At 41.1% G+C, this 15,021-nt stretch overlaps 1 protein-coding gene across 1 annotated transcript in view; it reads left to right on the forward strand.

Annotated features, from left to right (window-relative positions):
* Positions 1–15,021, forward strand: part of LOC128059977 (fatty acid desaturase 2-like protein FADS2B) — a 42,097-nt gene that overhangs the window by 26,233 nt on the left and 843 nt on the right. The window contains exons 5-11 of the mRNA XM_052652204.1: positions 2,148–2,273; positions 6,325–6,385; positions 9,007–9,080; positions 9,241–9,338; positions 10,970–11,066; positions 12,963–13,042; positions 14,282–14,407. Coding sequence (XP_052508164.1) covers positions 2,148–2,273; positions 6,325–6,385; positions 9,007–9,080; positions 9,241–9,338; positions 10,970–11,066; positions 12,963–13,042; positions 14,282–14,407 — 662 coding nt within the window. The remainder of the gene's footprint in view (positions 1–2,147; positions 2,274–6,324; positions 6,386–9,006; positions 9,081–9,240; positions 9,339–10,969; positions 11,067–12,962; positions 13,043–14,281; positions 14,408–15,021) is intronic.

Raw genomic sequence — 15,021 nt, forward strand, 5'->3', positions numbered from 1 at the left:
AAGATGAAGTCCCAGGTCGGTAGGTACCCAATGTGCTACTGGAGAAGAGTGGGGATGTAACTCCAGCAAAAATGAAGAGACGGAGCCAAAGTGAAAACAGTGGTGAGCTGTGGATGTGACTGGTGGTGGAAGTAAAGTCCAGCGCTGTAAAGAGCGATATCGCATAGGAACCTGGAATGTTAGGCCCAAGAATCAAGGCAGATTGGAAGTGGTCAAACAGAAGATGGCAAGAGTGAGCATCGACATTTTAGGAATCAGTGAACTAAAATGGACCCGAATGGGCGAATGTAATTCAGATGAACATTATATCTACTACTGTGGGCAAAAATTCCTTAGAAGAAATGGAGTAACCCTCATAATCAACAAGAGTCCTAAATGCAGTACTTGGATGCAGTCTCAAAAATTAAAGAATGATCTCTGTTCATTTCCAAGGCAAACCATTCAATATCACAGTAATCGAAGTCTATGCCCCAAACACTAATGCCAAAGAAGCTGAAGTGGAATGGTTCTATGAAGACCTGCAAGGCCTTCCAGAACTAAAACTGAAAAAAGATGTCCTTTGCATCAAAGGGAGCTGGGATGTAAAAATAGGAAATCAAGAGATACCTGGCGTAACAGGCAAGTTTGACCTTGGGATGAATGAAGCAGGGCAAAAGCCAACAGAATCTTGCCAAGAGAACACACTGGTCACAGCAAATACCCTCTTCCAACTTTATTATTCTTGTATATATTTCAAATATTTTCATTTTAACACAAAAGAAATATAAAAATTCTTTCTTCATTCTGAGGCTTTGAATCTAGTATGTATTATATCCTTACACAGCCCGCCTCAATTTGACTGGTCACTTATTAAGTGCTCAGTGGCCACAAATAGATAAGGGCTACTCTATTGAGCACTGGAGATCTAAAATACACATTAATCAGTTTTTGAGAGATGTCATATATTCAGTAAAAGCTATGACTATTGCTTATTCTTCTATAAATGATTAACATAATAGGGGAAGGGAAGAGAAATTTAATATCTCAATATGCCAGTATTCTACATACAGCAATTCATGTCTCCTTAAACAACCCATGCAGGTAAATGTCATTGTATTATACTATATTTACTGAAGATGAAACTGAACATCAAAGGGTAGATAATTTTCCCAAACCACACAGATGCATTTATACGTCCAGTGGATGCAAGTAAGTTGATGTGCTTACAAATCCTTTTCTCTGTTAAAACCTTAAGATTTTGACTGAAAGAGAAAAAAAGTCCCAAACAACTTAATCAGAGATGACATGAGCTCGGCATCAACTAAAATACTTTTATTCTTTCATATTTAATGAGATCACTGAAGCTTGAACACGTGATGATCAGAGGCAAACCCCCATAGGAGATGACTTCAGATCCATGATTCTTTAAAATATTCATTGAAGTAGGAACCCTGGGGCCATTTTCCCCCCAGAACTAATTAGTTTTAGAGCTGAAGTTTCTTTATTTATAAAATAAGAAGTGTTCTATCTGCTCTACCTATTTCATGGTTCTTTTTAAAAGGAGGACAAAAAAAAAAAAAAAGATGGAAAAACATTTCATTTCAATGGTTTTTATTCTTCTTCATTATCAGGAGTTGTTTTAACCTGGAATTTGTGTTCCTGGGTAAGATAATTATTTGCTGGTAAGCTTTTAGAGCCTCTAGGCAATGAATCATTCTGTGACCCAGGAATGAGGGGTGGCGGCATGTTCCAGGAATCCATATCCTAATTAAACTTTGGAGATGTAGGCAGAAAACTCTGATTGTTACTATTCAGACACTGGTCAGGTCCGACTCATTGTGACCTCATGAACACAGCACACAAGGCCTCCCTATCCATCACCAGTTCACAAAGTCGCTTTTTTCATGTCCATTGAATAGGTGGTATCATCCAACCACCTCATCCTCTGGCATCCCCTTTCCTTCCTGCCCTCAGTCTTTCGCAGCATCAGGGTCTTTTCCAGTGAGCTGGCGCTTCACATCAGGAGGTCAGGATTGGAGCTTCACCTCCAGCATCAGTCCTTCCAATGAATATTCAGGGTTGATTTTCTTTAGTTTTGGAAAACTCTGATAATGAAAGATATTTCAGGAGAGAAATCTTGCATCTAATGAATGTTCTTTTCTCCTTAGGGCTTATCTTCAAAATGGTGGAACAACCAGCACTCCCTACACCATGTAAAAACAAACATCTACCCCAAAGACCCAGATATTGACACAGGCCCATTTTTTGTTATTGGAGATTTACAACCTGTCGAGGTATGTTTAGAAATGCTAAGCACTAGAGAAATGTTTCAGGAAGTAGTTCTTGGAAAGGTCTACGCCTTTGTCTTGAGGAGATCAGGCTGGAGATTCTGGCTTCAAGTATGTTATCAGAGAATCTCTTTGTAAGTCCAGGATATAGATTTTACTCATTTTTTAATATAAATTTATTTATTTTAATTGGAGGTTAATTACTTTACAATATTGTTTTGGTTTTGCCATACATCAACATGAATCTGCCACAAGTATACACATGTCCCCCATCCTGAACCCCCCTCCCTCCTCCCTCCCCATACCATCCCTCTGGGCCGTCCCTGTGCACCAGCCCCAAGCATCCAGTATCATGCATCAAACCTGGACTGGTGATTCATTTCATATGTGATATTATACATGTTTTAATGCCATTCTCCCAAATCATCCCATCCTCACCCTCTCCCACAGAGTCCAAAAGACTGTTCTATACATCTGTGTCTCTTTTGCTGTCTTGCATACAGGGTTATCGTTACCATCTTTCTAAATTCCATATATATGCGTTAGTATACTGTATTGGTGTTTTTCTTTCTGGCTTGCTTCACTCTGCATAATAGGCTCCAGTTTCATCCACCTCATTAGAACTGATTCAAATGTATCCTTTTTAATGGCTGAGTAATACTCCATTGTGTATATGTACCACTGCTTTCTTATCCATTCATCTGCAGGATATAGATTTTAAATAAGTGAATCTGGTGTTGTAAGAAAAGAAGAAAATGTGGAAGGAATGACTTCATGATCTTAAAAATCATTCAGGCTAAATCACATAGAAGGCATAGCAGTACCTTCAACAAGTGCTAAATCATGAAACATCTATATATCTAGTTATGTCAACTAATTCTAGCTGTTGGAGGAAACTAAGCTGTTATTTTTAGTTTAGGTTCGTTTTGGTTCATTTATACATGAAACTCAGCTCAAATGCCTCATAATACACAGGACCTCGCCTCTAATTCAGATTTCTTAAGGAAAAGAAAAAGGAAGGCAAACTCCAGGATGTCTCAGCTGTTGACTTTCTTAAACCTCAGCTTAAACACCAACATGTAAGGATTATTACCAAGATTTTTAGAGTCTGCTTTCAAGATAGAAGGCAGAAGGATAACCACAGAAAGGTATCTTTCCTTGAGAAGAAATGATGGATCCTGAGAATTACGTGCTTAGGAAGAGGCTCTGTTTCCTTCTGGAAGAATTTAGGAGCTTTCTAAAAACAAAGGAGTGTAGCTTGGTCACTTGCTGTGTGGACTTTGTCGTAACCAGAATTGTGCAACTTTCTCAAAATAGGTTTTCCCAGTTTGGGAAGACAACCTTCTTCCAATTAGGGAAGAGTCTCCTGCCAAGATATAAAGAAAATAAAAGAAAGAAAGAAACTTTGACTGCATTCTTCAGTCAGTTGTTCTTCACAATGACTCCACAAACAAGTCAGAGCTCTCCAAAGTTTGCAAACACCTAAAGTGAAGTCGTTCAGTCCTGAGTGACTCTTTGCGACCCTATGGACTGTAGCCCCCCCAGGCTCCTCCACCCATGGGATTTTCCAAGCAAGAATACTGGAGTCGGTTGTCATTTCCTTCTCCAGGGATCGAACCTGGGTCTCCCACATTGCAGGCAGACTTTACAGTCTGAGCACCATGGAATCCCTGTGAACTCCTCTGCTGATCACTAAACTTATGACACTTTGACTTCTCTCCTCCGTCCCTCACAGCAATGGAGATCTGTCTCACTGGAGTTCGTGAGGCAGCCTGGCCCCTCCAGAAGTCCCTCCTGTAGAACTGTGTCCAGTTCACATGCTGCCTCTTCACAGAGGATGGAGACATCATCACTCCTCCATCATTCGAGAGGCATATCCCTCGAGGCTTAGGTTTCTATTTACTATAATTTCAGAGCCAATGCACACCACATTACTTACAATCAGTTATCTCTAAATTCAGCTATTTTACAACACAACTAATTCTGATAAGCCTTAAATGTTTCTGTTCTTCCCATTTTACTGTCAGTCTTTCTACCACTTTCTTCAAACATTCATTCCTTTAACAAGTATTATTTAAATCCTCTAGGCCCAGGTCCTGTGCTCATACTCTGGAAAAGTTAGACTTCTCCTTTGGAACCATACTCATAAGTCAATCCTTCACCTACATTTGCCAACTCTCCAGAATTCTCCACCAACTTCCTCTTCCAAGTTTCCTACCACTTAAATATCCAGAAGCTTGGGAGTAACTGCAAATAACTATCGTTACTTTATCACCATGACATTTATTTTTATTTATGATAGTAAGAGAACCAAGGGTCAAGTCTAATATCTAAATAACAGAAGAAATATATAGAAGGGAAGGTGTCAAAAGAATGGGAAAAGCAAAAAATTAAACACGGCTCACAGTGTTGTAACTGAACATAAGGTAAAATTATAGAGGGGGTTTGAATTATCATTTATTCATTAATTCCTTCAACTAAACGTTTATCAAGTGTCTCTTAGGTTATAGAGTTAAACCATTACTTCTATGCCTCCTCTCAAGATATTTGCTGCCTTTGGGCATTTGGGCACAGACTAAATTAACTAAGAAGACTCCTAGGAAATGACTCAAATTCCAAGTGGTAAGTTTATATATTATCAAGCCTTAAAATGAGTAAACCACAGCATGAGATCCATGATGGAATTAAAGGATGAAAGATGAAGTAGATACCAGAGTTCTGACTATGTGTTTTATAATGTAACTATTCAACAAATATCTGTTAAATGGATGAATGGATACAAGCAGACTGAGCTTCAAACAGAATTCTAAGCACATAGGTTGAAGAAGACCTTGAAAACTTATCAGAAATATTTCTCCTCCATCACCATTCTATTTACACCAGGACAAAAATTTTAAAATGGCTCCCATGAGAATAATAATAAATGATCAGTTCACTTCAGTTCAGTCGCTCAGTCGTGTCCGACTCTTTGTGACCCCATAAATCGCAGCACACCAGGCCTCCCTGTCCATCACCAACTCCCGGAGTTCACTCAGACTCACGTCCATCGAGTCAGTGATGCCATCCAGCCATCTCATCCTCGGTCGTCCCATTCTCCTCCTGCCCCTAATCCCTCCCAGCATCAAAGTCTTTTCCAATGAGTCAATTCTTCGCATGAGGTGGCCAAAGTACTGGAGCTTCAGCTTTAGCATCATTCCTTCCAAAGAACACCCACGGCTGATCCCTTTCCGAATGGACTGGTTGGATCTCCTTGCAGTCCAAGGGACTCTCAAGAGTCTTCTCCAACACCACAGTTCAAAAGCATCAATTCTTTGACGCTCAGCCTTCTTCACAGTCCAACTCTCACATCCATACACAACCACAGGAAAAACCATAGCCTTGACTAGACGGACCTTAGTCAGCAAAGTAATGTCTCTGCTTTTGAATATGCTATCTAGGTTGGTCATAACTTTTCTTCCAAGGAGTAAGCGACTTTTAATTTCATGGCTGCAGTCACCATCTGCAGTGATTTTGAAGCCCAAAATAATAAAGTCTGGCACTGTTTCCACTGTTTCCCCATCTATTTCCCATGAAGTGATCGGACCAGACGCCATGATCTTCGTTTTCTGAATGTTGAGCTTTAAGCCAACTTTTTCGCTCTCCTCTTTCACTTTCATCAAGAGGCTTTTTAGCTCCTCTTCACTTTCTGCCATAAGGGTGGTGTCATCTGCAAATGGAATAAACCATCCCTGCAAGAATTGCCCACATTTAAGTAAAGAAAAAGGCACCACAATATTTCCTTCCCCTTCAGTTCTGGTTCCTCAGTGCCTTCACTTTGACAGTAAATGAACTCTGACCAGATGGCTCTTTCCATAGAGATTCTACACACACACACACACACACACACGCACACAGAGACACACATGCACACACACAGACACACATATGCACACACACATGCACACACACACATACAGACACACACACATGTGCACGCGCACACGCACACACACAGCCTTGAGTATAGTAACAGAAGTCTATATTGTTCTTACTTGTGTTCTATCCTCTCTCCATTCAGTATGGCAAGAACAGAATCAAATTCTTTGACTACGAGAAGCAGCACCTGATCTTCTTCCTGGGTGAGTCACCAGAGAGCCACAATCCTTATCACCCCGTTTCCTTGAAGCAAACAGCTGTCGAGCCAGAAGGCATGACTGAAATGCTCCCACAGAGAGACGATCCCAGGCCTTGTGCCTCAGAAAAGCAGCCTGTTTTATTTCAGACTTACTGGGTTGGAATCTGAAGAGGAAAACAGAAGAGTGATTAAGCATTCTTAATGGGCATCTCATCACTCTGGCTACTGTACAGGGAAGGTGATGGTCCAAGAAGGATGGGAGGCAGGATGCCAATCAAGGGGCCTGGTGTCTGTGACTCTTGTCCTGGATAAACTAAATGCAATACTTATCAAGAAGAAAAGGACAGTGGTATATGGATAGGGAGGAAAAACAGGAAAAGAACGCTCAAGCACTGACAGTAGGTGCCAGGAAAAGCAGAGTCTCATGAATAAAAGCCAGCTGTAGAGCTTCTGTGTGGAAAATAGTTGACTGTTCCCACAGCTTACATACAGCTGTAGAAGGTATTTTAGTGGACAGATACACACACACACATACACACACACACACATTTAATAAGACAGGTCGGGATATGTTCTAGGCTTGAGAGAAAATAGAGTAGCTGAATAATGCTAATAACAATACAAATATTAGAAGCAAAAGTGTTTTGCACTTAACCAAGTCAAACTCATGATTGCTCATGAAGAAAAGTTTAGGACCCCAAAATATGCTCATCTGAAACACGCTTACTCATTTGGAAAAGAAACCCAAATTAGGAAAGATTCCAAACATTTCCTAAAGATCAGTGGTTCTCAACTAAGAACATTGCTGCCCCCAGTGGGACGTTTGACACCGTATAGATACTTTTTTGATTATCGCAACAAAGAGGGAAGAATGGTATTTACACCCATGGGGCAGAAGCCAGGGATGTTATGAAATGTCTTATAGTACGCAAACAGCCCTGAACAATAAAGAATTATCTGACCCTAAAATGCCAACAGTGTTAAGATTCAGAAACTGTTACAGATGATCTGGCTTGCCCACACATTGGCCACCAAGGGTCATCTGTCTCATGCCTGACCGGGATAGCCTGTAAGTCCATTTTCTGGGACACGAGGCTCAACCACCACTGCAGCCTCTTCCACGGCTAGAATTCTGGGCATTTCTCCTAATGCAGTTATTCCCTTTTATAACCAAAAAGGGTGTGGAGGACATTGGTGCCCCAGTTTGAAAGGGAACTCTTCCAGCCCAGACAGACGTATATTCACATAAGAAAAAACTGTTGGAGTCTCTTATCTGAACTCTCCTCCTGTGTGTAGTAAACCAATACAGCCTTAGCTTATGAGGAATGGATGAATACTGTAGCTCGCTGCAGAATGCCCAGCTTACAAACCACATCATCCTCAGGAGCTGTTTCATTTTGTCATTTTCTTTCAAATGTCTTCAACGTAGTATGACAGGTACAAATGAGTCATACTCAACCTGTCAGAGAGAGATGAGGCTTGACACTTCATAAAGGTGGCGAGACAGCTTTCATGCAGATTCCTGTAGTAGGGAAAGGTAATTCAGTATAGGCTGAGCTCAACTCTCCAGCAATGAAAGGTGGGAGACTTTTAAAACACTGGGACATGCTAATGGGAATCAGGGAAAGAGGATAAAGGGAGGGGAAGCTGGTCATGTGGTTAAGCCACATGTGGCTTCTCACTGGTGCTTATCAAAGTCAAACTCCTAACCTCCCAGAGGCTGCAGGACAGAGCCCAATCTTCAAAGATTGTATTTCAAAGGGATAACTCCCAAGTCCTTGAGAAAAACATTTCTGGGTCAGAGAAGATCCATCTCAGAGGGACAGATTAAGAATTTTATAATTGTAAGTTTTCTAACAAATGATTGAAGAAAAGGAGGTCAGAAGCCTACTGAACAAGCAGTAAGTTCTTTAGACAGTCTTGAACTTTCTCAGGCAGGGACTTTAAGGTGTCAGTGTCATCCCAGGAGCACGACCTTAAATTGTTCTTAGAAACTATTTCTAGCATTTGTGTGAGTTTCTTAGTGTGTAGGGTGGAGAAAATCATTTGTGCTGACAGTTCACAGACTCTGAAAATCTATGGGTCACGTTTGAAGCCTAGTTAGGATGGGGACTCAGAGCATCTGACTAAATTTTGATTAAGAAGAGAGTTGTCAAAATCTGAAGGGCCTCCATATGACTCCTACCTGCTCCAGGCAACTTCACTGGTCCTGGGGGAGATGCAGGTCTGCTCTGTATCTGCCACCTCAACATATTGTGACAGGGCCCAACATGAAGGATCGTGAAGAATTGAAGGATTCCAGGGACCTTGAGAAAACTTGAAAGCTCACAGCAGAAGCCCTTCCAGGATGCCTTCATGGAATGACTCAGATCTTCAAAGCTTCCCTAGTCTCCTTAAGGGAGCTTGAACTGAAGGCCTGGTTCACCCTCAGAGGCTCTGAAAGCCCAGCAGCCTCCAGGATGTGGTTGTGAGTTTCCACCGTGCATCCTTCTCAGGGGCAACACTCCAGGGGCAGCATGCTAGGAGATCACCTCCCGGTAGGGATCAGTCTGCTCATGTGTTCACTATCTTCTTGTTTTTTTGTTTTTTTTTTTTTCTTCTTCTTCTTCTTCTTCTTTTTTTCAGTTTCCCCCTTTGTCGTACCAGTAAATTTCAACCTGAGGTCCATTCTACATATGTGCCACGGAAGGCACTGGGAGGTGAGTAACTCGATTCCTTCTCTAGAGCTAGATCAGGCTGGTAGAAAGGGGAAGGGTAAATGCTTGATCCTTTCCAGATGCAGCTTCCTTGAGTATAAGGATATAAGACTTAACCAGTTTTATTTCCACTAGCTTAACTTTCAAGCACTTCTTTCTGCAGGACATTGCCTGGGCCATCAGCTTTTATATCCGCTGTTTCATCACATTCGGTCCTTTCTACGGAATCTTTGGAACCATGGTGCTCATATATTTAGCCAAGTAAGAAAACAATAATATTATCCTACTCTTACTGCCTGGATGGTCCTCTTACCTTTCTTACTTGATCTATTTATGATTGGCAAAGGTTTGCAGTTTATGACACCAGACTGCATTCTTGTAGCTGAGACACTTCAAGAAAATGTGGGATAAAACAGCTGAAATAGTTGAATGAGTTTCTGGGAAACTGCATTTGCCCAGTCTTGCCTGTTTTCCCACGTGATTAATTCCCAATTACAGTATAGTAGTCCCTCAGCATCTGAGGAGGATTAGTCCCTGGACCCACCTCAGTTACCAAAATCCAAAGATATTCCAGCCCCATAGTCATCTATCCATATATGTGGTTCCACAACTGTGGACTCAAGCAACCACTAATCTTGTAGTACTGTGTGTTTTCTTAAAAATATCCATATTTAAGTGGACCTGCATGTTTCTCAAAGGTCAACTGTATTCTGCCTGATCACCAAGTCCTTCAAACTGTAATTGAGCTGGACATCATAATTCTTACCAAAGATAACAGGAGGCCAATCTTTTTAAATTTATTTTATAACTACAGATTTTCCCCAAACCAAAATGACTTTAAACTGAATAACCCTCTTCAACTTCCCAATGTATTCCTTCCTCATTCATTTGCACTACTATTAATAAAATAACGGTAGCTACTATGCATCAGGCAATTTGCTAAAGGCTTTACCTTGTGGGCTGCCCTGGTGGCTCAGACAGTGAAGCGCCTGCCTGCATTGTGGGAGACCCGGGCCAATCCCTGGGTCAGGAAGAACCCCTGGAGAAGGAAGTGGCAACCCACTCCAGTCTTCCTGCCTGGAGAATCCCACGGGTGGAAGTGCTGATGGGCTACTGTCAGTGGGGTCGCAAAGAGTCAGACACAACGGAGCAACTTCATTCACTTCACATGCATTGTCTTATTTGATGTATCAAAAATGCACACCCAGGCAACGCAGATAGTCTCAATTTCATTTTTCTGATAAGAGAACTAAAGTTCAGAGAAATTAAATCCCTTACTCAAGAGCAAATAAGGGCCAGTGGCAGTGCCAAATCAGAGCTTGTACTCAGTTCTATCTGACGACAACAGCCAAGCTGTTAATCACGTTGCGTATATCCTTAATTTGTTGTTGCTTTAGTCGCTAAATCATGTCTGACTCTTTTGTGACCCCATGGATTGTAGCCTGCCAGGCTCCTCTGCTCTGGGGATTTCACAGGCAAGAATACTGGAGTTGGTTGCCATTTCTTTGTCCAGGGGATCTTCCCAACCCAGGAATCAAACCTGGATCTCCTGCACTGGCAGATGGAATCTTGACCACTGAGCCACCAGGGAAGCCTGACCTTCAGTTATCTAGGTATCTTCTGAGCCTGGCACCAATGCCTACAGAAAATACTGGGGACACTGCTCTGGTCCAGTAGGCTGCAAGACAGGTAGTGTGACTGAATACCTAGTATGCCACCTTTAGATATGAAAGGTCTGCAAAGAAGAAGAACAAAAAACCACCACATGATGGAACCTTTGAGTCACTGCCATTTCCTCTACTGCTCAGCCAGATCTGCCAGTGGTTACGCAAGCCCAGTGACTGGAACTTAGACTCCCCAAGGAATGATCATATCTTCTTATTCTCTTAAAGGTTTTTGGAAAGTCCCTGGATTGCATATGTTACCCAGATGAGCCACATACCAATGAAAATAAGCAAAGAGGGGAACCAGGCCTGGTTCAGCTCTCAGGTAATAATGCTGTTCCGGGAAAACATCCACCAAAGCATTCTGATTACTGTCTGATTACCTCAAATAATGTTTGTTGGAGGCTTGCCAGGGGCCAGGCACTGTCAACTGTTTTGCATGTAGCTACATGAGATGTTGCTACATGTACCTACATACTCAGAATATTCCCACTTTGCAAATGATAACATTGAGGTATGAAGAAGCTGCACAGCTTGTGCAAGATCACACAGCTAAGTGGCAGAAGCAGGTTTTGTTTATTTATTTGGCCACACTGTGTGGCAGGCAGGGTCTTAGTTCTCCTACCAGGGATCAAACCTGTGTTGAGCACACAGTCTTAACCAGTGGACCAGTGGAAATTCCCTAGAAGCAGGTTTAAAACCTCAGCAGTTTGATTTCAGAACCTTGGCTTTTAACCAAGGCTTAATAAACTACAGTCCAAGGGACAATCTAGCCCAGTTTTTTTTTACTTTATTTTTTTAAGTTTTATTGGAACACAGCCACACTCATACATTACATATTCTCTATGATAGTTTTCATTCTAAAACAGCAGAACTGCGTAGCTGTGATGCAGAATTGAAACATTTACTGTGCGGCACTTTACAGGCAAGGTTTACTAAACCTGCCTCAACATGATACGATCTTTCAATGAATCTCACACTCCTAGAATAACAGAAGGGAGAACCCTGGAATCCCCCTCATTTCATTGTATAGATAGTGGGGCCCAGAGAGGAGACTCAGTATTCTCAGCAAGCATGCTGTTAACGATTAAAAGATTCATGACCCATGCGGAATACCACTGCCTCCTAAGCCTGACACTGGCTATGCCGTGATTAACTGGAGAATCCAGTCATCATACTGCTTCCTTCTCCATGCTCATTTGCAAATTCAGTGGACATTCCACACAGTAGTGATTCTCAATCTTTTTGGTCAAGAAACCACTCTTAAAACTTGTTGAGAACATCAAAGAGCTTTCGTTGCTGGAGGTTATATCCACTGAGACTTACTGTATTTGAAATTGAAACTGAGAGTTTTTAAATATCTATTAATTAATTTTAAAATAACACGATTAAGCCAATAAAGGTTAACATCAGGGTGATTACATCATCCCATGTTTAATAGCCTCTGGAAAAAACCATGCTATAAGCGTGCATGAATGAGAATTAAAAAAGGCAAATACTGTCTCAGAAGTATTATGGGGATCATTTTGACCTTGAAGATCCCCTGAAAGTGTCCTAGGGACCCCAAGGTGCTCTAAAGTACACTCAAGGAACCCTGACATAAAGCAACTGCAAAAATACCATTCAAAATGGCAACAACCCTAACAAGAATTAAATCTTAGAAAGGCACTGAATAAAAGTCACATTCATAAGCATTCTAAGTAGTCTGAAGAATCCTATGAACTTTGTACAATATAAAATACATTAGATTAAAAAGGAAGCTACTTGTATATATTAATAAATGTATTTCTATGCACAAAACTCTTGATTTAAGCCCTTGCATGCTTTATTCCCCATTTAGAAGTCCTTTAAGTCTATTCTGTGGTAATAATATTCAAACTCCCACAATTTCTACGAGTCCTACAATCCCGCTTCCATCTGCCAAAGTCCTTACTCATGATACCTTAGTCTTCTGATTTTGAGGGCTGATAGTGACTTAGTCCTCTCAGATCCTATTCACTTCTTCATATCTGTTGCCTTATCAATACTTCTTAGCAAAATGCCTATTTCCTTTATAATTGTAAGGTCCCTGAGACCTGGGACTTATTTTTATCCCGCATGGTTTGTTACATAAAATACGTACTCAATCAGCACATGTTGAATGATGGATAAACAAAAGAATAACTAAATATCTTGTTTGATACGGGTTCATTTATATCTAATGTAAGCTTTTTCTTTGCAGGTCTTGGCCACCTGTAATGTTGAACATTCCTTTTTCAATGACTGGTTCACTGGGCACGTGAACTTCCAAATTGAGCACCAGTGAGTAAGAGAAATAGTTTATGATAAAGGGCAAGGGCTGTCACTAATAACCGCCCTCCATAGAGTCCAGAGAGGAGCAGGAGACTCGCAATCTTAAGGGAAAAAAATGAACCAGGATTCTCTAAAGGATGCTATTTTTCAATTAACGACAATGATAGATAAGGGAAGAAAGAAATGAAGGAAGTGTCACAATTGCAAGTAAATGGAGTGAAATCTTGGAAAAGTATCAGTGACTCAGTTTCCAGATTCCTATGGGCTTAGGAAATGGTGATGTCTTTGCATTTTCTTTGTTGGCAAAACCTAAGAAAAATCAGGACACTTGAGTAACCAACTTGTGTTCAAACTTAACTATGTTATAATTCAAATATTTACTTATCTGTGTCTTTAGAGCCAAGTTTACAAAATAACTAATGAAGTGGAGTCCCTGCTGCAATTTATACATGGTATCTGGAAATACTTTGCCAATGGGTCAGTTACCAAGAGAAAATGGGTAGTTCACACCTTGATGCAAGTTAAAACACTGAGAGTCAATTTCCCCAGAGTGTCAGGGGAAAGGCTTTCCACATTCTCTTTGTCTAACCATGTGAGTCTATGATAGTCAAAGAAAGAACAAGACCTTTATTTGTTCAAGGAATTTTTTTTCATTCTCTCTCTCATATTAGGGCTTGAAAATTTCAGCAAAACAAAACAGATTCTTACTCACAGTTTCATCAAAGGAGAGGTTTCCATCCGAGACGATCATCCGGGAGACTGATGAAAACTTGGGATTAAAAGTCCATCTCTCCTCCCTTCTCATTCCTTTCCGGGGACTTTGAGCTATGTCCCATCACTTAATAAACATTCATCTATTCTTGCTAGGAAGGTAGAAAGAGAGACTAAGACAGAGATTAGCAGGGGCAGGGTGGGCAGTTCAGTATTTCCAGTTCTCTAGGTAGTTCTAAATGGTAGAAAGTTCTAAATGATTTACTTTCATTGGATCAGGCCAAAAATAACAAGTTGATGGAGCTAAAACATATTCTCTTAGTTCTTCCTAAACATCTGCCACCCACAAGGCTTGTAGAGGTTTAAGGGATAAGATGAGTCTGGCAGCAAGTTTAATTTCCCAGAACAAATGTATTGTGCAAGGTCAAGGTTGGGTCTGTGTGGCTGATACCATTTTATTTTGTAAAAGGGGAAAGGGAACTTTGGGTTTCTCCTTAGGTCTGAGAAGTTTTATATCTCCTTTCTCTGTTTCCCTAGTCTATTTCCCACAATGCCACGCCATAATTATCACAAGGTGGCACCTCTGGTGAAGTCACTGTGTGCCAAGCATGGACTACCATATGTGAAAAAGCCCATCTTGAAGGCATTTGGAGATATTCACAGGTAATAACAGTCCCTCAACCCACAGCTCTCATTTCCCTTCACTGTTTGTCCCCAGACTCTTCACTGCTTTATGAATCGTTCAGCCAATAGCTATTTATTAAGGAGCATCCACGTGCCCAGCATGGACCCGAGGCTCAGTACGGAACAACGCTAACACAAAAATGATAACAGTCATTCCTACCATTTACCTGCTGCCTTCTGGGTACTTCTTAGTGAAAATACCTTGACACCCTACTAAATTTCAAGCTTCTTATAAACCAGGGTTCTGTGTTATTTGTCTTTGTATCACCCACAGAGCCTTGACATGCTTTAGAACTTAACCGGTGGGAGGGACTCTCAAATCATCTGGTCCAGGGTTGCAAACTAAGATGCTTGCAGGGTCTGGTGGGACAGACAGGGGTGACTCTTCCTACAGGAACTGAGAATCCGTACTCATCCTGAAGCATTCACAGTTCCCTGGAGGATCCTGTGCTTGTCAAATTAACTGCCAAAACCTTGGTTGCCATTTTTTTTTAAGATTAGGAAAAAGAAAAACAGTATCCTATTAATATGAATAAATAATGCAGCCAGGCTAGACCTAGTCATATCAGATCCCTGAAGAGTGATCCATCTTC

This window comes from Budorcas taxicolor, chromosome 15 (assembly GCF_023091745.1).
Source record: "Budorcas taxicolor isolate Tak-1 chromosome 15, Takin1.1, whole genome shotgun sequence".
Lineage (NCBI taxonomy): Eukaryota > Metazoa > Chordata > Mammalia > Artiodactyla > Bovidae > Budorcas > Budorcas taxicolor.